This window comes from Copidosoma floridanum, unplaced genomic scaffold (genome assembly GCF_036245765.1).
Source record: "Copidosoma floridanum isolate Cflo_tuat_1 unplaced genomic scaffold, Cflo_Japanese_pri ptg000013l, whole genome shotgun sequence".
NCBI classification, from domain to species: Eukaryota; Metazoa; Arthropoda; class Insecta; order Hymenoptera; family Encyrtidae; genus Copidosoma; species Copidosoma floridanum.
Genome location: NW_028321890.1, coordinates 8,905,641 through 8,929,103, shown reverse-complemented (window position 1 = coordinate 8,929,103; position 23,463 = coordinate 8,905,641). Strand labels below are relative to the sequence as shown.

Here is a 23,463-nt window from a genome sequence, read left to right as displayed (position 1 = left end):
ACCAACAGTTTTGTCGTACCTTGACCAAGTGAGTGTTTTCCCCTACTCTGATGTATTATATCTCTTCTTCTGCAACATCACGTTGGTAACCATACGGATAACTCGTGGTCATACTGTCAAAATATCTTTTACTATAGACTGGTTGACATGTTTTCATTTCTGGTTGAGTCACTACATCGTGAAAAATTGTACGACGAATGGAAAAATTCGTCAATTTTATTTCCGTAATATTAGTCATAACAAGCTCACGAATAGTATCAAAATTTATCTTTTGATTATTGCTGTAATTAAATTTGATACCTTTCACTTTGCAAACATAATCTTCACTACCATCAGATTTTTTAATCTTATATGCGTAAAACTTTGGTCCACCGGATAAAAACGAAGAAATGTATGCGTCAACTCCTTTATCAGCCAATTCGTCAGTGAGACTGCCTAGTGTCGTGCCAATGGGTCAATCGTCCAGTCCTTCTCGGGAAACATAAAAAACGAAATCTGTGTCGTAATAGAGATCACGTTCTCCTCAAAAATGCAGATACTCGAAAAGCTCTAAGCGTACTTGTGCTGTCACAAAAGTGGCAACCACAACGTTACTTGATGGTAATGACGTCAAGGCCTCAGTCTTATAATTCCAGTTAACGTACAATGTATCGTCATTGACGGGTAAAACACCATTTACATCGATTTCTGCACTCGTAAGTAATTCCATTAATCTTTCTGGAATCGTCACCACCTCAGTCTTTGTCAAATTGTCCCGTTGACCAAATTTACCCCACAAAGAATTAAGTAATAATTTTGCAACGGATCTAAAGCCAGCATTGAGGTTTATCTCATTTTTGTCAAGATTTATTCCTTCAGTTCTATGGATTTCGTCGATATAGAACTCTTTTTGCTTATTAGATATTCAGGTAGGTGGGTAACCCAAAGCTAGTGTTTTTTGTTTAAAAAACTCGTTAATATAATGTGCAAATAATCCTCCTATGTCTGTTTCTTGATTGTACTGTGTTACCTGATATTCATATATTTCATAAACATTTGTAACGATATAACCTACGCGAACAGCTACCTTGACTTCTTCGGATACCATCGTACCTCTTAGAATGCCGTCTCTTTCATCGTCGTGGGTGCAGTGCTCTTAAAGCATATTTTTACAACACGTCCGGCACAAAGGAAAAATAAGCTTATCATGGATTTTCACCAGTAATACAGGATGATATACATTTCAAGGTGGTAGAACATCACACATAATTATTCCATTCACTTGGGAAATATCATTATTGTCATCTATTATTTTTTTACACTCTCCTTCGTTAGAGTATAACGTTGGATGACCAACAGGGAATATACTTCATTTGCAAATACATGGATACAAAGAGCATACGTCAATGTATTAAATTTTTTTTCAATCCTGACTATCGTACATTTTTACAGTGTTTCCTGTTCGACCACCGAAAAATGCATCACGTGGATTTAATGGTTTTCTACTCCAATAATAATTATTATTTTCTCGAATAAAATTTGAAAGTTCTTCGTTTTCACGTATTTCTCGGTTAAGGTCACATTCCCATTTTTCTATCAACTCGTAATATGACATTCTTATCTTTTCGTTAATTGTGCAAGTTTTCTCATATCCATCATCCATTGTATCTCCGATCGTCAAAATGGTATCTCGGTTTATTCGGTAACACCATAGGCAGCCGTGCCAAAAGCAACCTTGGAATTGTAATACGATTCCACGATGATCATGCACACCATCTAGAGGAGTACAGTATCCATCGATGAGGATACCTTCTGGTAAGCGTCTCTCTTGGCAGTGTCCAACGTGTTTGATAAATCGCTGAAGAACGTGTTTTTCATCCAATAAAGCCATTTTAAAGCTATTTCAGATTGATTGTTAACCATTCTGTAACGTTTTTACAGTATTATACCCATTTAATTTTTTTTCAAAAATTTTTTTCCATACACACGCATACTGGTCGAAGCGTTCGTTGTGCATTCCTCAAAAGGGTCAACCTCGAATTTTTCAAATGTTTTTCGAAAAGCTCAGCAAGCTAGTCTTATAATTTTTACGTCTTTCTTACAGTTACTTCTAATTTCATTTTTAAAGTGAAATACATTATTATTTTCTACTTGTTTATTGTCCCATTTTAAAAACTGATCTCAATCTTTCGTATGCATGCTATCGGGTAAATATACGTCAAGCGGCGCGGTGGTAGACCACCTATGTACGATTGATTTTCGGGCTTGTTGAAAAAATGTGGAAAAATACCTTTTTTAATTTCTAACAGACCGTACGACTTGGGTAAGCCACTTAAAGGCATAGGTAAGTAATTATGACTATCAATAAACTTTATTTTTATAAATTCCATCAATATCATTTTTGATCCGTTCATGAAAACGGATGGTACTACGCATTCACCGTGTTTTTTCACTATATACTTAAAATAAATTGAGCATCGAATCCTTGTGCATTGTGAGCTATGCAAATGATCTTATCAAAATATTTTTGATGATCTGAAGAGAGATCTACCAACTGTTTGATTGGATTAGTTTGAAAAATATATTCTCAAACGCCGCAATGATCGCAGTTTATCGAAATATCTTGTGCGTTGCTACAAGTATTAGAAACTTGTTGAACAATACACAGATTTACTTCGTGGATTTGTTTTTCCTCATCACCCACGATGGATGTCGTCTATTGTGTTATCGTAGAATAATATTAAAAAATTAGGTTTTTTGCTATTCAATTTTAACGGTTGAATGTAAAATTGATGATTTATGGGTGAATACTCTTTACAATAGCAACAAAAAGAAATACCGCATTGATGTTGATGTTTCTTGTTTGATATTCACACAGTTTTGCAACATGACGGGCAAATTTTTATTTTTTCGCAAACAATAAAAAATTTACTATAGGAACCTTTTTTTAAATAATTTTCAAAACACGTGAAGTTAAAAAATAATCTGTGGCGCGAATTACACTTTTTCGATGAACCCGTCACATCGCAAAGAGGAGATTGCATACACTTTTAGCATTTGTTGGAGCATCTGTGATTCTCGATACGCCAATAACTCTTATTGCACGGTATCCAGTATCCACAACTACCGCTTGCACCGATCAAATTCAGTATAGGCTCGTAATGCTCAGCGTTTTCATAGTACATTAATCGTAACGTATGAACGATTTGTCCTTGAGTCTCTAAAACTAAACGAGTACCATCGTACAGGCGACGATGACCACGCCCAAAATTTCGAAACGAATCAACGACAATTGCTGTCTTGTGAGTAGAAAAAAAAATTTGAAAATCGTGAACTTCTGCGATGCCAAACCCTGTATCAGGCACACAAATTTTTGTCAATCGCAAAAGCTCTTCGGCAGCTTTCTTTTGAGTGGCCCCGTAATCGCGTCTTGTAAAATTCCAATAATTATGTAGCCTACTTGTGCGTATTTGTCCCTAGACGACGCGGATGTAAGCGTAAGCTGCTGCTAGAGCTCGTGGTAAACAAAGATTATCATTGTTATTGATGGTTAATATTGATTTTTTTCGTACATTGTTCTCAGTCAAGGCTACATGTCCTCTTCCACTGATGCCAATTATGATGGCACAATTAATTGACAAACTGTCATCAATTTCAAAGTCACTCGAACTTTGGACGGCATTAAACAGAACATCTCATAAATCTTCAACAATGAAATTTTGAGCAGGCCTAAAAGATATCCACAACGGCCCGTGATGAAACATTTGATAATTTCTAGTTACACCTATAAAGTCTTCAGGATTGCTTTTTTCGACTAAATCATTATGTAACTCATTCATACAATCCTCAAACCGTGCGTATATATTAACATTTGTGGGTGGTCTCGCCAATCTACCTTGAATTTTTCGTCCTTCATAATTAAATTGACGATATCGTCTAGTTGTTATATTTTTGATGATAGAACGTGGACGATTTCCTTCGCCATTCTGCAACAATTATTCTTAAAAAAGCATTTTGAATATTTGAAAATAACTAGAGAAAAAGATGCATCTCATAATATTTACCATTATCCTCGCAACTGTCACTGCGACTACTACTACTACTGCTGCTACTACTACTACTCTACTACTACAATATTTTTTTTTGCTTGCTTCTTCCGTATCTGAATGTTTTTCATTATCATCAATAATATCTTCGTATATCGGTCGATTTAAACCACTAGTCGATGGTTGCGGATTTTCCTCTGCAAGTAAAAATGTAAAAGTTATACCTGATCAATAAATATAGTAATACAGTCTTCTTACCACTCGTAGTGGTCAGTGTACATTCCGTGATTGTATCAACATTGAAAAGTACTTCGTCCCCAAGTGTATCATCATGCATTAGCCTTATCACTAGGTGTAACTAAATTTTTAATGACTGAAAGTAAACAAAAGCAACAATTTTAAGGTATACTTACGGGAACAGAGCACAATATTTTTTGCCACTGGATGATTACGATCGACAAATTTTTGAACAGCTTTTACAACAGTTTCGTGAATGACTGTATTATTAATAAGACCACGTTTAAACATGTTACTCACGGTTTTTATTCGACAATGTAAGACAAGAAAATACAATTTTTTGAGTAATATATTGATCGATAATGATTGAAAATTACTACTCCAGGCGCTACCACACATAGTACGAATTTGTGGCTCACGAACTAGTGCAACGCGTAGCAAATATCTAAGTACGTTTATCAAATGAGCTTTCGTAATAGATTCCATTGTTAATGTTGAAACGATACTGAGGGCTGAGCGTCTTTCTTCTACTATTAATATTTTTGCAAGAATTTGTGATTGGTCGACTTTTTTCCCCGTGAGTCGTTGTTGCTTTACTTTAAGGAATGTGCTGACTCTTGTCTATAATAAGCCACTTACTTCGTTTTTGAAATTATAAAACAAAAGTTATCCTATATCACATAATATTCAGTCACCTCCTTATTTTTTTTTAGAAATTTGATGATTATTTTGTATAGAGTATCCATCACCTTGATTTCTCAAGAATTTGAGAATAACAGTCATAAAACTATCGTTACTTTATATTACATAGTGGGTATTCGACGTCTTACTTTCAGGAATATGCTGACTTTTGTTCATAGAGTATCGATGTGCTATGTCGACGCGTAGCTCGCTAAAAAACAATCTCATTATTCGCGCAATCTATCTCTGATCTCATATCTATAGTGTACTATATTGCTATGTATGATTATTTTCATATCCAACGCTTTCATTGTCGCAGCTACAAGTTGATTGTAACGTTTTCAAGAGTGTGCTGGCTTGAGGTAATCTAATAATTCAACTGAACGTCCGTAGTCGAGTCTCCGCACACCGCTCGTGACATCACGATCATTTTGGACAAGTAGTATACAGAAAAGCGGCTTATACGCTTGATCGATTTGTTTTGGCGGTCCACGCGCAACTCACGTAACGGTGTGGTGGCAAGTCACAGAGAGGAAGCGCTCTGGTTTCGTTAATTAATAAAGTAATCATAAGGAAAGTGTGGGTAAAGTGTCCGAAAGTTACTGATTAGCTCCACCATTTTCGGGGACTAATTGGGAAAATTACAATCCAAGCAGTGGTACGTAAATCTGTGTTTTTCTCTCAACCACTTCCATCAATCATTCAATCCCCAAAAATAGCGTCTTCGGTCACACTTTCCTTATACACACTGTACAATCATCTTATATTATCATTCTTCGCATGTAATAGGATATCTATAATATTACAGCGGGTCGTTCTCCACATCTCCAAGATTTCGTATGTCTCTCTCTTTCTCTCTCTCTCTCTCTCTCTCCGCATCTCTCTCTTTCTCTCTTTCCGCGACGTTTAGATTTCACATGCTCTCCCCTCCACTCGACAGTTTTTCATACTCCGACCTCACAAATACTTACATGCAACAATTTGGCTTCGTCAAAGCAGACCCCTACCCAAGTGGTGGAGGTTTGTTTTGACGGGCCAAAGTATTGCAACAACTAATAATGTTCTAGCTTACTTTACAGTGGATATACAAGAAATTGAAGTTTTTTGTGATATTAAATTGAGAGTTAAATTGTTTGTTGAAAAAAAATGCATATTTGTTATCTTCATAAATTTATGAATCATACTGCCTGAGCACTATATCAAGTTCATTAAAAGGGAAGCTAAAAAAACCAAGAAAGTCTCATTGTAATGATTAAATTGAATGTAACTTTTATTTGGCAACATTTTTCTAACATAGGTGCCATGTCACGATTTATGAATGGCAGTGTTACATAAGAGCTACATTACAAATAGTATTTACCATGAATGTGTATAATGTATAATACAGACTATACAATTTTGATTAACCACTTATTAATGACGAATCATGTAAACTAAATAGTTTATAAAAATATGACTCGTAACTATAGAATTTTAGAATGGATAAAATAGAATTATTGTGTATTAGATACATCACAAGTACGCTAAGTTTAACAATATAAGTAACGCTAACTCTAGATCAAATAAGTAAGATTTAGAGGTTTAGGTTTATTTTACTAAAAAATTCAGCAACGATTCTTATTTTGTCGATGTCAAGTATACTCAATACGATGAGTGCAGAATAATTCCCTGTTCCTTGAAAAGTTTGATATTTTTTAGTTTATTATACAAACAGTCCTTTTTTTATGCAGATTAAAATCCCACAATATGTGATTAATTGAGTCTTAAGTTAGACCGCATTTGCATAGATCATTATTAATAATATCATATTTACTTAAATTAGAATTAAAGGATGTGTTGCAGAACCTAATTCTACTAATACAAACTATGGCTTTTCTATTCAGGTCAAAATTATGAAACCAGAGTTTTTTGTATCTGGTGTGATAAAATTTAAAATATTCAATACCATTTTCATGGGCTGATTGAAGCATTTTGGATTCATTGTTGTTACGGCAAATATTTAAAAAGATTGGAAATAGATTCGAAAAGAGAATCCTTTAATACGCCAAGATTCCATTAACAGCAGCAGTTTTAGTATTTTTATCAAATTGTTCCTTGCCTCTTATTAGTCTTATTCCAATATTCGAGGAATCCATACAAGTCGAATTAAATTGCCTAGCTCAGTAGCGTGATAATATTAACTCTTGAGCTAGTGATTAATCGAGATTCTTGATAGCTATTTTAAGGGGGCTCCTTCGCGAAAGTCCCCAAACAGAGATATATTATTTCTTGTAAATAAAAGTCTACTGAATTTATTGGTGGTCTAAATTATATTTCGAATGGGTCAAAATTTTGAGAAATCCGAGCTCAAAGTTGTAACTATTAGCACGTGTTCCTATGGGGCAGCGTGAAAAACAGTTTGTTTTCGTTTATAATAAACCTAAATTAAAAGTCCCAGCAGACTGAATATATACGTTTTGTAGATGAAGTCTTCCTCTGTAATATGCTGTATTAAAAATTGTGGATAAAGGACCATTTTAGCGAGATATTTGTGATGGAAATAAATAAATAGTGTCCGGGAAGTCAGGAGGTCACGTGGGTAGCAGACGTACTTGTTCACGACGTATATATACCATATACCTATATATTACATCGCTATACTACACCAACACAGGTAGTCTGGTCTGGTGGTGTACCCTCGTATGCACTAGACTGGTCAAAACAATAATTAGTTTTTCGTACAAAGTTAAACTGCACACATAAATATCATTTTTCCCACTTCATACGTTATTAAAAATATCATAATGATTTTCAGACACATTTGTTTATTGAAAAACAAAACTTTATTTTTTGTTTGTCTTTGACCTCAGCAGTAGTCGTAGGAGCCCCCTTAAGGTAGTTGTTTCCCAAATCAAAATTATCTAAAAAGGTACGAAATTATTAGCAAAACTAATATAAGCGTTGAGAAATATGTGTAAAAAATTTGAGACTGATTTACCACGTCGTTATGGAAATATCCTCGTCAAAAAATCACTCTTTTATCATTGGAGCAATGGTACAAACACAGCATAGCTCCATTAGTTTAAAAAGTACAACTTACAGCATATCTACAAATAATTGAAAAACCACTGAGAATTACCTTAGACAGAAAAAAAACACATACATTTTTTTGAGAATTCTTAACACATAGTTTTATTGTAATAGTAATCAAAAAAGTGCTCTTCGTTTTATTTTGGAAGATGACCCAGTAAGCATCGCATTTGTGGCAACGTCTCATCGTCACATAAATACAAGTAGATCTATGTATATGTTTATGTATGTGTAAGTATACGCAAAGGCATTCATATTTTACTCTGATATTTTGAATATGGGATGATATATGTATATTGTATATCTATGTATAAGATGGACCTATTTATTGGGAAACAGTTACCTTAATTGAGTTAAGAGCCATAAGTACACTCAGAGAGTCAGAGAATTCTGTAATGGTTAGTAAATCATAGTCAATAGACATATTGGTAGCAAAGATAAGAGCTAATGCCTCTGCAAAGAAAATTGAGGCATCTTTATGGATTTCGTAAGAGCACATTAAATTATCATTATTAGAGAAGACAGAAAAGCTACAGCCTTGATTAATATTAGAAGAGAGTTTGGAGCCATTTTCAAAGAATGTTATTTAAAATTTTTGTTATTTGTTGATGCTTTTAACATGGTGGTCAGATAACTGTAAAAGAGTTTTAAGATTTTTTATTACTAAATTATTAGTGAAAAAGAGCCTTTTAAGAGTGAATATATATAGTGAAGATAAGGAATCTTAGATTTAGCTGCAAGTACATTGATCGGGGTACTTGTTTGAAAACCCATTACAAGGCAAATAGCTGAGTTTTAAACAACTTAAAGTTTGTTCAAGTATGTATTTGAACAGGGAGAAATAAAAAAGCGTCTGTACTCTAAGATGGGCCTCACTAGAGTTTTGTAAAGTGTTAAAAGAACATTAGAGTGAGCCCCCCACCAAGTTCTCCGGAGACAGTAAAGTACTTTGAAGAGGTTTGGGAGTATCATTCAGAGAGGTGAAGAACAGGGGGTCCCCCTGCTTGTGCAGATGTGCTCCCTTCACCGCGCACTTTCTCTTGCACTCTACAAACTTCCAACTGTACGACTGTAACTGATTACATTTTTTTTAAAAATGCCTAGTGAGTCATGATTTTTTTGTTGAGCATCTTCCTTTTATACTAAAGTGTCTATAAAAACATTTTTTTAAATTTAACACATTTATAATATGCTCTAGTTTTTAATTAAAAGGCAACTAAACCTTGTTCTCTCATAAAAAACCGTGTTAAACTGTCAATATTTAATAATTATTTTCTTGAAAATCTCCCGTGGTAAGAAGTCTGAAAAAATGAATGTGCAGTCCTGATATGCTCAATCTAGCATACATTTTTTGGCACGATTCTACATTTTGAACTGCTCCTTAATTGGCAGATGACTTCTAGCATTAAGGTAGTCTGTGTGTGTCTGTGTATTTGTAAGATACATGCATTTGCGTATATACACTTGAGAAATATAAATATTGTGCAAATATTTTAAAATATTACAATACTTTTGTTCGACAGAAAATTTTTAACTATAAATGTTTTTCTGATTTCTACAAATATTGTAAAACATATTGTAAAGCCAGTCTTTAGTAATAAATATCTCTATAGAAATAATTTTTAACAAAACTAAGATGTTACGTAAGTTTGATGGGCTGAGTTAACATTTTGTAAGGAATTTCTAAAGCCTTCATACACTGGCAATGTATAGTATTATTTCTAATGAATCTGTAGCCTTAAAAGGTTCTAAAATCTGAACATAAAAACAGTCAAGTTTTTTTTGCACAACATATATTTTCTAAGACACTCGTATTATGATAGTATTCAGTACTCAAACTATACAAAAATCAAACTAAGTAGTATTCATTATTGACTGGTACTTCATGCAAACCATACATCAAATATATATGCGCTTTTACGAATACTTGACCCTTTTTTTTATTTTATTAAAAAAACAACTTATGGATTTATTTCAAAATTTCACAGGTTTATACAATAGTTGTCTATCATACAAAATATTGGGAGCTTCCAACAGATCATTTTCTTGTAAATGTAATTTTACGTGATTCTTCCATAAGATTAAATGATAAATTAGGGTTTTTAGAACGAAGTTTTTTATATCGCGTGCTCGAGGAGCTGGAATCTCAAAAACAACAGATTTTATTTAAACGGAAGTCGCTTACTGGAAGTCTCTTCCATGAATAAATACAGTATTCAAGAAGTTCAACCATCGTGAGTACTGTATTGATTGTTTTTTTTTTTTTTTATTCGTTTTTTGAGTTTTTGTTTTACTGAACTACATAAATGCAGTACTTATTCTCATAGAGCTTCGTTTTTTCTATGGGTCTCACAACCCCCTTGTTACCTGAGAAATTGTGTTTCTTTATTTTATGATACTTTTTGACACACATCTCATGTTTAGTTAATTTTCGGCGCTCATCTCCTGTTTAAAGAACTTCGTTCTTACCGTGGGTCCTAGGACCCATTTATACCACCTGGTTTGTATCTTTTAATTTTTTTCATTTTCTTTTGATTTCCTTTATTTCTTTTTTTTTTTTTTTATTTATTTGAATCTTTTTTTTCATTTTATTTTTTATTTTATTTTTTTTATTATTCCACTGTAGTTTTGTTATGTCTTTTTGATCTCATTTAAAAAAAAAAAAAATTTTTTTTTTTTATTATTTAGAGGCTTTGAGCGATGCCTTTGTTGCAGAGATTCGTTGATCTTAATTTTTCATTTCCGTTCTCCTGTGTGCCAAGCATCAACATTATTTTGCGTATTATTTTCTTCGTGTTCTCTCACTGTCGACTTTTATTAGTTATATGATGGGTGCTTGGTAAGTTTCCTTCAGTTTGCCCTTTTTCTACGAAGGAGACCGTTTGCTCTTCCTCAGTGATCTCAGAAATAGATGAGCTGGGTGGATAGTCCTTAGTGTTATTATTGTTGAGCATCGTTTTTTGAGAGCTAAGCTTCTTTGTAGTGGGAGACGATGCTTTTACCTGGTTTTTTGGACCCATCATTATACCGTATCGCTGGGTTTCTTTTGATACGATATTTGGTAGCTATTCCAGCTCTTCTCTTATGCAGGTAAGTAAAAGTATGAGAGCATTGATAGTGTTTCTAGAGAATGCGTCTGCGTTAACGTTCTGGCAGCCTAGTTTATATATTATATTGAATTTAAATCAGCAAGTTGAAGTCACCAGCGTGTGACCTGGGAGCATGAGTCTTTTATCGAATTAAGCCATACAAGGAGCCGATGGTCGGTCACTAATATAAATTTTCTTCCGTACAGATATACTCTAAATTACTCTATGCAATATATTGGAGCTACGATTTCCTTGAAGAACGTACAGTAGTTGCTTTTATTTTTGGACAAGGTGCAGGATATAAAAGCGATAGGTTTATCTTCCCCAATTTCTCCTTGAGAGAGCACGCCTTCTGTAGCGTAGCCGGAAGCATCTGTTGTAAATATAAACGTTTTTCTATAGTCAGGGTTCATTAAAATTAGGGAAGAGCATATTTTATCCAAATGCTATCTGAGTTTCTCCGTTCCACGAGAACTTTTAATCCTTTTTTGATAGCATGTTTAAAGGTTTTGATATTTTGGCAAAGTTTTCTATAAATCGACGGTAGTAGCCTACTAATCCTAAAAATTGTCGAACGTTTTTTTTAATTTTTTGATCGAGGAAATTCTTTAACTGCTTCTAGATTTTTGGGTTGGGTTTCAGTCCTTCTTTACTAACTATGTGACCAAGATAATTTATCTCTTGTTTTAAAAATTTGCATTTTTTTGTCTGCAAGACTAAATTTGCTTCTCTTAGTTACTTTGAAAATTGAATGACAATTTCACAGTATTTATAAAATTCTTGAGAGTGAATACATACACCGTCGAAGAAAGAAGCTGTTCCTTTAATGTTTGGAATGAAGGCAGCTATAAGTGCTAAGAATGTTGGTTCACTTTTTTTTAAATCCGAAAGGGCATCTTTTGAAGTAACAAAGCCCTAGATCGCACATAAAGCCAGTCTTGTGTCTGTCTTTTATATTTTTATTTGGTGATAACTAGCTTACAAATCGAAGACTGTAAAATATTTAATCGCACCGACCTTGTCTAGAATATTTGCTATGTTTGGAACGGGATGCTTACAGTCGGGAATTACGTCATTGAGTTTTTTAAAGTCTATTACGACTCTGTATCTTTTTTGTCAGTTGGATCCCGACTTTTTTGGCACGCAGAAAACAGGCACCACGTAAGCGCTCATGAAAGGCTCAATAACTTCGTTCTCAAGCATTTCTTTGACTTGTCTGTTTATTTCTTCCCATAGGACGGAAGGTTGCTGGAAAGACTTAATTTTAATGGGGGTACTAGTTATTGATGGGATGATTAGCTTCATAAGGTCCGTAGCAGAAAGACTTTAACCTTCGAGGTAAAATTTGTCAGCATAGTCTACTATTATCTTTTTTACGGCTGCAAGCTTGTGGTGCTCGATGTGCTCGAGACGTAATAAATTTAAAATCTTTTGCTCGCATGTAGTTACACTCGAGTTCCCTGATTCTGTTTAGGATTTTTTCATTTGTAATGTTTGGAGTATATATTTCTTTTACTTTTAGTTTGAGATTTTTAATGCAATTGTTAGCGTGTTCTTTCGCTTGTATGATTTTCTGAGGGTTTAGTTTTTTTCAATATGTGTTTATCTCTAATTTTGCAATATTTGTTATCCTTCTTGGTATTTAGCACTGAGATATTTTTGAGGTAGATTTAAATGTTGTTTGAAGTTACAGCTTTTATTTTTGTATGTAAGGAATTTTTTTTAAGCTTCTAAAGCATTTAAGGAGTTCATTTTACATGTTACTTTCGTTCGTATCCCGATGTAGTGCGTATATATTGTCGTTGTGATTTTCAGCTTCAATGCTTTGGCAATTATCGGTAATTTTACAATATTTTCCTTTGGGATTAGAATTTTTTAAATATTTTTGAATATAATTACTTAATTTTTGTTGAGTTTAAAGTTTTAGATTTTTTTGTCGTGGTTGTTTGATTCCTGAATTCTGGAATCTCGTATAGCGGAGTTTATTACATAAGTTTTTGTATCTTGATTTCAGATTTCAATGTTCGTAGAATAATTTTTAATTTTTGAATTTGGACTTTGGTGATTGTAATGTTAGTCTTTATTTCATCATTTCGGATTTCAACTTTTGAAGTATTATTTTTTCTTTCATAATCTCAAATTTCAGTTTTAGAACTTTGTTTCTTATTTTATATTTTCGGATTTCAGCTTTTGAAATGTCATTTTTAATTTTATGATTTCAGATCTCGAAGATCTTTGACTATTTGGAATTTCTTATTGCTTGATTACTGGTGAGTTTGGATTGTGCAGTTTTCGAAAGTTCTGAGTAAAAGTGCTCTGTTTCTTTAACGCGTAAGAAGTTTTATGGAATTCTTGTGCATGCGATGGAATTTTCACGCTGTTTTTGGGAACGCCTTATAATGTGAAGTTTGAAGAAGCATTTATGATGGCTTAGAATAATGTACCATTGGTTTTAAATTTCTCCTATCGTTTTGTCTTTGAGGTCAAGAATGGTGTCTTGAAAAATTGATGTTAGGTGGAATGACGGATTTCTTAATAAGTGATGCTTCCGCATCGGTGTCGAGAACAAATGGCAAGGATCTATTAATTTTACTGAATTTGATTGTTACGGTACGTGTTTGGATTTTGATGTTAAGTAAGATAGTTTTTTTAACTATTGTCTGTTTTAGGAAGATGTTAGTATTACATTGCTGGTTTCTCCAAAGAATCCTCTCTGGAAGAAATCTAAGTCATTTCCCGATGCCTCTTTTTTAATTTCATCGTTGTAGGCTTTTTTTTAGATTTACTTTTCCAGTGACCTAATTTTTTGCAATAGTTGCACGTTTTTTGATTGTTTCGATTATCATAAATTAAATTCGAAGTTTGTTGCTGCATGTATTAATTTGGTAAACACTTGTTAGATTGATATGTAGGTGCGGGATTTTTATGTGATGGTTGACTCCATGACACGCCTTTTTTTGGGGACTGAGTGTATAACGGTATAGGAGAGTGGCTTGGACGATGTTCGGTGGTGGATGGTGTAGCATTGTACATGAGCGTGGCTTGGTGAGTGTTAGCTTTTCTAGTATTATAGCGATACCAGCAATTGTCTGCTGTGTGCCGTTGCCTTTTACAGATTTATTATTTTTCTGGAGTTTGGATTAAGTTTATTCGTGCATCTTAACGTTGTCTATTAGTTATGATTTTAACTGTTTTTTATGTTCGGGTTCATAACACGCAAAGTCTCTTTCGATTTCTATCACTTGAGTTGTGGCAGTTTTAAGGCTGTTTACGTGGCTCATACGTACTTTTATTACCCAGCGTAACCCTCTTATGAAATATGTAACTGTATCCTGTTCTAGTTGTGTATAGAATTCTTGATGTATTCGACCGTCGCGAGAAGTAGCTTCAATTAATTCTTGGACAGTGCCTTTAACTCTATTAGAAAAGAAGATAACATTCTCTTTTTTTTTGTTTCAACACCGTTAGTTCATCCATTATTTGATGCCATATTTTTGCGGATCTCAAAACGCTTGTAAACAATATTGCTATTTCTTTGATGGTGTTAAAAATTTCATTTTTGGTGGAGAATAGTGCTTCTCCCGAAAGTTGCATTTAATTAATTTTGCTAGATCAGGTTCGTTTATTTTTAAAATTACGTTGTATGCTCCCCTGCAGCCGTTTAAAAAGATTGGGAGTAAGATGATTTACCCATTATAATATAGGTATCATTTGGATTGCGTCTTCTATAGAAAGATTGCGAATTGGTGCCAGAGTTGAATTATTTATGTTATACAAGCTATTTATAATTTGGAAAGGGGTGCTTAAAGAAGGGTTTTTAAAAAAACTGGAATGATTATTGTCAGTAAAATTGTTGGAGTTATGATTTTTAGAAGTTTCCGTGATTTTGGGAAGTGTGCTGGTGCTTGAAGTGTTAGTTATTTTGTTTTAAGTTGATTTAGTTGTATTAATGCCAAATGAAAATCGAGATTCATAATTTGTTTTATTAGGGTTGGTAAGCTGTGATGCTTTTATGTATAGAGTAAGTGAGATATTGACATCTAATTTTGAAAGATCTTTAGTGATTTTCTTGCCATTCGTTAAAAGTTTGCTAATTTTTGGGTTGAAGTTGGTGATGTCTTCTTTTTGCTTAATGGTGGTTATGATTTCCAAGAGATTTATGTTTTGAGTAAGCAAATCTTTTAAGATATCAATCATAATGTCGTCTTGACAAACACTTGTGACGATTTCTGTGTCTATTATTCCCGATAAGGATGCCACTAATTTCTTGATTTTGGAAGCGCTTGTAAAATTCATACTATAGGGTTAGTATTTTTGTCTCATTTGTAAATAAGTCAAACAATCTGATAAAGTTGGTTGTCTTTTTGCAGTAAAAGTAGGTTCAATTCTGCCAATGTGAGTAAGTAGAATTTTTAGTGCGTCAACGTTGTGGTTGTCCATTGTAAATATGTAAAAGGCAGTATTTTTTAGGACGAGCCCCTGATGGTTACGTCATGGCTCTTTGACGAAACTTAAGTGCGCGAGAATTTGAATGCAGCGTAAAGCATGTGGACAGCAAATGCATTTGTGCTCAGTTCTGTTTGTAATAAAGTTTAAGTATTAAAAGTAATGTACCAGTACCTTTACAAGTAATGGACGATTAGCAGCTGACAGCTCTCTTGCGTTTGCCAGTGAAGAAAATTGTTTGTTAAGCCGGTAATACACTATAAAAAGGAAAAGCTCTATGAAATTGTTAGGAAAACTTGCTTGATTGGATCACAAATATTATAATAATAATTCAGAAAATAACTCGCTGTTGTTAATACAAGCTACTTGCTTGTTAGTCGACAGATTCTCCAAGAAAGTGGACGAGCTCGCAAGACAACGTTCTATTTAAACCCTAAATCAGATCCACAATATAATCAGGGGTAGGGCCAGTGGTGAGTCAAGGAGTGGGAGTAAATTTGATTAAAATATTCTAGGAAAAACGGTGCAGCTGCAGGCATAAGCCAGATGTTGAATTTGGCGGGGATGGAGTTAGGGAGCAGGAATGGCTGGTAAGCACGCGATCGACCAAGCGTGCGTTGGTATCGATTTATGGCTACGGTAGCCAGGTGACGAGTCCTATATGGTGTTTGTTACTGACAGTGGGTAGACGTCACTAGACGTGACAATTATTCGAAAGATTATGATTTCTTCTATCTGCTTTCTCGTTTTTATTTAAAAAATACAGAACTTTTGCCAAGATATTGTATAACTTACGACATACATTTCACAACTCTCCATAGAAGGCTAGGTTATAAAGTCGATTTTAAAGTTGTTTTTCTTCAAAAATTGCGGTAGTAACGGGATCTGAAATTTTGGGAAAAGATTTATTTAATCTTTATGAACCATCCCGCAGATGACCATTGCATTCTTCAGTGTTATTCTTTAGTGAGGAGCCACCTTAATAAAGGGCATTAGTGTTTTTTCATGTTCCAGAACTTTTTCTATCACCTTGTAGGCACTGCTCAGATGAGACTCAGCCTTTTCGATAAAGAAGTTGAGTTTCTGACGTTGAAGTGAGTTATGGAGAGACTTAAGTTCAGTAGTACAGAGATATTGCCAAAGTCTTTAGATCTTGTTCGTTTTTGAGATAAAGTCACAAAAAGCTATTCAAAAACCATCTATAAAGGTTCAAGAATCAGTCTGCAAAATTTTAGCAATATCGGTTGGAAAGTTTTTGCAGTTAGCGATGACAATGTTTTTTGGGACTTTATTTTGTATATTAGTGAGATTTTCATCAAAATTTAATTGTAGCTATGCGCATATTAGCATTACCTTCTTTCAGTTTGTTTTAAATTTTAGAAACTGTAGGGTAGGAGTTTTTTGATTTCGTATGATTTATCATAAACGTCTAAAGATAAGACTAAATCCCTACTAAAAGTTCAAGTTGCAACCAACTTTTTTTCAAAATGACAAATAACTTTATCTTGAATTTTCAAACTGAGGACGTTATAATTGAAACAATTTTCTTAAGTTATACTTATATTGGCGCATTCTGCCCTATGGATTAAATCAACGATTTTAGATTGGTGACCTTTAGAAAAAGTGTAACGGAAGTGGATTTTTCATGATTCTCCACCCTTTGCCCCACTCTTTATGACGTACTTCCTGTTCCCTGTACACCACACAATGCCACCATACTACATGTCACAGTACCACACTCACTACACTACACATTTTTAATTTATTTTGTTTTCTTTTAACCAATTTCTTAAAAAAAAGCAGTTTTTAAGTAGATTTGAACCCCCAACTACTTGAATTCTAGCCAAAACCCTTATCCACTCTGCTATTTGTGGCCCCGATTACCTGAATTTGATGACTGCATGTTATAGTGCAGTTCGTTACTTATTTTTAATAAAAATTTTTATAAACTGTGTATTAATTCATTTGGTTTGATTAAACATTGATTAAATAAATAATTTATTGAATGAAATAGTTAAAAAAGTACATATTTCTTTCAAAAATTTCGAAATTAATATATATATATATATATATATATATATATATATGCAGAGTACCTTTCATGTGTAAAAATAAACGTTTGTTTTTTATCATTAATTTGTTAGTTTTAAATAATGGTACATGATATCACTAGGGCACTAAGTACAAACATGAGCACCCAAAGGCCGTGGTTATTATATGTTGGTATCCGAGAGAAAATACTCTCAAGTATAAGTAACCTTTTCCACTAAAGTCATTTTTAAAAATCTTTACACTTAGTACTCATCCAACCATGCTAAGTAAACTGAGTCTCTTGAGCTTGGTGCTTGTCCGGGAGTCATGTGCCACTATGTACGAAAACTACAATACTATCACAATATCTTAGCTAATAATGAAGGAATCCTGCTGAATAATGCACCTACAGAGAAAAAAAAAGAGTTACTATATTGAGCTTTTAAGTAGTTACTTTGAATATTTGGTAAACAGCCACAGCAAAATTTATTAATGTCCCTTCGTTTTCTTTTGATGAATCATTTGAACACAAAAAATGTCTTTTTTTTCTGAAAAAGCTAAGAGAATATTTGACGTATATGTTGATGTGTGAATTTATTTTTAATAATTTTATTTTAGTATTTTGTTCAAGAAAACTGAAAGTACTGGTCAGAATGAAGTACTTTTGATGCAGACTGACTTTATTCTTCAAATTCCAAGCATTGTCATCAGTCCATCGATAGAAGAATTGCAAAATCATTTCAACACAGTGGTGGAACATGTATTTCTTGCTCATAAGTTTATTAATATGTGGGGACAGAAAATTGAGAACTTAGACAATAAAGGTGAGTATTTTTTATGAAAGATTCTCTTACAAGAGTCATGCAGTAAACAATCAACTCTTGAATAGTTTTCTATTTGTTTAGGAAAATGTATTAAATTATAACATTTTCTTACAGAAAACACGTCTTTACTTAATTATTTTGAAATTATATCTGAGCATAAAGAAGTTTTGCGAAACGCCATGAGCTTGCAAGGCTCAATGCTAGTATTGAAGGATGATATCGTACAAGTTGGAAAGGTAAGATTTTTTACAATTTTATTAACAGCCACGTAAAAAAATATTTAGATGATTACCATTAAAATGCAATATTAGAATTTTATTATTTAAACATTATAATAAATGTTGTCTTAATTAAATTTGTGACGATAACGTCAGATATGTTCTATAGTTACATGTTGTGGAGTTAAATCTTAGTTGTTTAATTAAAAGTGAAATTTTTTTTAATTTTAATAGTTTAAGTACTTGATTCCGAAGGTGCATATGCGTTTCTTACAATCGTGACTTAATGGAGGACATAACTTATTTGCTATGAAAGAAAATTGTTATGTTCCTATGGACATTAAAAAAAATCAATTTAAGAATTCAATAGAAGTTAAATCTAAGAAGTAGGAATTAATTCTAGAAATTTAGGGTGTAAAAAATGTAGTTAGTATTCTTCTGGTTCTCCATATTATTTTACGTGTTTAGTGTTTAATACGTTTCTTTGGGTGATTAATAAAGTAATTCACTGTTTTAACTGCCGTATTCTGGTGATTAGTGTATCGACCTCATCAGACCCTATCAAACAAGATTTTTCTACAATACCTAATTTTTCCTAAGGGAAAAAAGGGTAAACATAGAATATCTTTTTTTTTTTGGAAAGAAATTGTTGAAAGCACAAAGCAAACTTCTTGCACATAAGTCAAACTAGTAAAAGTGTTAAATTAGCAGTGATTGTTGATCGATAACTAGATACTTGCTTGAAGTTATATATAAGTACATGAAAAATAATCTAAAATTAACAACCATTAGCCATAAGCGTACGTATGAAATTGAAGTACAACAGATTCAAAAACACGTTTTCTTTGTATAATTTGTAAATGTCCTCTTGTCCAATCAATGGATTTATCTACTGACTATTAAATTAATTAGTTTGCTTACAAAAGAAATAATAGAACTTTCAACGTGCTTACATTAGAATTCTTTTGAAATTACTATAAAGATATAAATATCTGAAGATGTATTAACTATGGGCGATCCAATGAGTTCTCTTCTAGCTAAGATATGTAGAAACGCTTGACATGGAACTACGCATGAACACACAAACAAAAAACCCATTATTTTGTTGTTACTACATTGATGACATCCTTTTTTTGCCTACAGAAACTTTAACTACAAATGGAGAGTTCGATTTTTTTAAATAGTATTCATGATATGGATGAGAATATTAGCTTCACAATAAAAGTGTAACATAATGATAAAATCAAGTTTATAAACCTAACCATAAAACAAAATGATGATTATTTTTAATTTATAATATTTCACAAGCCATTTCACACAGATACCAGTTATAATCTTTTCGTACATCCAAACACTTGTATAAAACAGCAGAGAGTTTAAGCTACTGGCATAGACCTTTGAATACTCCGGTATCTCGTTTTAAATAAAATGAAGAAAAACTTTGTTTTATAAAAGGATTGTCCATCAAAAATAACAGCAATAAAGCAATTATAAGTCAGTTCGCAGATATAGTTTTTGTAAAAAAGCTCGTAGAGAAGTATTAGGTATGTCTGCTAAAGATACTTATAAATTGTGACGTTCTCGTTATTATTTACGGCTAATTACCGAGGAGAAAATCACGTTGTTGACTATAAAGAAGTCGTGGGTTCACGGTACTTACCAAGACCATAACATTCTATCTTATGCATGAAATAAAACTAAGAATTATCTCCCGCCCTTCTAATGCCCCATGTAGAGATGAAAAGAGAGGAACTATGGAAAATTTAGATGTTTGTCAATACTCAATATATTACGAGTATATCAAACATCTAAAGGAAAGGTAATAGGATCCCTTACCCGCAAACCTATAAATTATCTTATGGTGGCTACGTTACAACTTCGTGAAAGGTGTCATAGTACATATAAATAGTTTTTCAACGCAATTAATATGCGAAATAACGTGTACATCGAAAATATCATGTATTCAATCAAGTTATATACACAGGATCACGTAGCTCGAATTACATAAACGGCATAATACGCTCGTTTGCATGAAAACTTATTAAAGTGTTTGAACAATCATAAAGATTAATACGCTATTCTTAAAACAAATAAATCAATTGAAAATCGTTATAAAAGAATTATCAAAAGAATGATTCAATAATTAATGAATAACATGAATATAAAAATAGCTGGCGTAATTTGTACGCGAAAGGCTCGGACACAATGCCTCACCAAGCACGTCGCTATAGGTGTCTCGGTTTTTCGGCGGCTCGGCAATTGCTTCGTGAGGGGGAAATTTGCGGACTCTCATCATTGGTAGAATGTTGTTGTCTCTTTCCCTCTACTCCTGCACTTCATGACGCACACTATCGCTATATTTGCATATCCTACTCATCGGCGGAAGCTTTAAACACTAAATAATAATTTTATATTTTTAATAGTCAAAATTGATAAAAAAATTTTACTATTTTTTTTGTAGGAGTGACCGATGAACACAAAATGTTACGTTATGACGTACGATAGATAAATATTATTAAATATTTCCAAGAGTAATTATCAATAAGGCATTATTGTAGCATTAAAACCGAACCAAACATTACAGTAAAAAATGACAAATTAGAAAAATAAAAATGTTTGATTGAACTCAGCCATAATTTTGATCCTGATGTCAAAGCCTTAATTCTTTGTACAAAAGGCAGAAACTAGACCTTGGAGACAAAATAAAATAATTGCACAGTGTCCCAAAGCAACTGTAAAAGTTTCAATTGAAAATAAAGATAAGTAAAAATCATGAAAAACGTTTCAATGCTAGCTGAACACCGTGTTAAATTTTCTGTTCTCTTCATATTGTGATGATTCAGTATAAAACTAGGTATTTTAGAGATCACGCGTCCATTCTCATTTGGTTCTTAATCAGACTTTTTTTTGTCATCGCATTTAAACGTAAGATAGCTGTATTATTTCTGAAATGTCCAAAGTACAAAAATTACTCTGTATGTGTAAAGAGATAAGATTTCATTAACAAGATGACGTTATGGCTAAGAGACCATACTACATACTCTGAAATAAACACAGTCTTAACAAAAAACGTTTATGGAAGTTCTATACACCTATTTCACAATAAATTTTTAAATTGTAAAAGCAAAAAAATACTGATAATATAAATAGATACGTAGTTATAAGCAGTGTGTGGCTTTTAAATAATGCATACAAAAAGGTATCTTGTTAAGGGACTGCAGAAAGATATAGTACGTATTACATCAATCTTAGGTTATTTATTAAAATAACTGATTTTCGTTCAGCTTGCTAGTGTTCAAAGAATGGTTCAAAAATATTTTTTCAATACTTTTTGCTATTGTGACTAGTAGAAATAAAAAAAGGTGCAGTAATAAAAATAATATATCCTATCTTAAAAATCGATAGGTCACGTAATTTAGCCTTTTTATCCCTCGTGTGATTGGATGAGACTGATCAAGCGCGGGTAGATTTGAAAATGAAATTTTCTAAAATCAGTGAAAAGTCATTTTAAGTTGTAAGTTTATAAATATTATAATTTTACCTGTTACTACGAAGATATGATTGCTATATTTTTCTTAAAAAATACAAATAATAAATGTTTCATTGAAATTTTGGAAGTTAGCTTGTGGAGCACTTAGGAGGCGCAAGCTCTTAGTATTGGAAACAAGTTAATTGTTTCTAATAAATTGTGATCTTAATGGCTCAAGAGTGACTGCCTTACGACAAAAAAAAGGGCTTGACTGACTGTATCGCTTGGCACTGCACGTATAACTTTTAGTTGTTATATACATATGTGCATGTGCGAACGGACCAGACCGTATCAATTTATTTATGTTACAGACAATATGCCTTCTTTGATGAGTTTTGCGATTTGGAACTTTACTTAATTTTACCATTAACTTTCTTTAAAATTCTTTAAACATTAATTCAATAAATTCTTAACAATCAATCTTTCAGTAACAGCTTTTGACAACGTCGTATACTCCACAAATAATAAACATTTTGTTACACTTTTTTGCTTATAAGTTTTTCAAAAAAATAAAAATAATTGACTCTTCTCATCTTGATTATATATAAATTTTATTAAGTATTGGAACACTCTCATTGTGTACTTATACTTAGCTGCATTACAACAATTCTGAAACTTACAAGAATTATTTACATTGCATATCATATCTAGTCTTATGCCTGATTTTATGTATAGCAGTTCTCTAATTAAATTTCTATACTTTATTTGCTCTTTGCAACTATGAAAAGTCTTAATTTTTAAATTCATTTTTGTATAAGAATCATATAACTTTACATTTCCAACATTACATTTTATTGCTAGTGACTCTACAAATATTTTCTACGTTCTCACTTTGTTATTCTTTCTAAACATAATTTATCTAATAAATTACTGGAAAATGCCTATGAAAATGTCAAGAATACAATTGGAAAACAAAAAAATTGAATACTTATCAAATCTTTCTCCACTGTGTCATATTCCTGGTCGAATATAAAAAAATGAAGGAATTACTAATGACATTCCAAACACTAAAAAGCCCTTATTTTAAAAAAGTGTTCAAGTTCAAGTTAAAACTGACAGTGTATGAGATTGGAATGTGTAAAAATAAAATACAAGATATACCAACCAGGTTATATGTATGTATTAAAACAAAGAAAAGCCATTGTATATACAGTGGTTTTTTTACCTATCTGTTCTCACGCAAGCAGGGTACTGTTTTAGTCAGTGCCAGTGGAGCTACGCTAAAGCTACAAAAACATGATCGAAGATGGGACTTCCTCCACAAACTGTATGACTCTGTTTTTCATTTTACTCACCACGCGCACAGCAGTGCTG

General features: G+C 32.8%; 1 protein-coding gene across 1 annotated transcript in view; it reads left to right on the top strand.

The window, feature by feature from the left end:
• The window catches only part of kl-3 (dynein heavy chain 8, axonemal kl-3), a 1,186,420-nt gene that overhangs the window by 42,021 nt on the left and 1,120,936 nt on the right, over window positions 1-23,463 (top strand). The window contains exons 11-12 of the mRNA XM_089590651.1: window positions 18,197-18,402; window positions 18,517-18,638. Of these exons, the coding sequence (XP_089446777.1) occupies window positions 18,197-18,402; window positions 18,517-18,638 (328 nt within the window). The remainder of the gene's footprint in view (window positions 1-18,196; window positions 18,403-18,516; window positions 18,639-23,463) is intronic.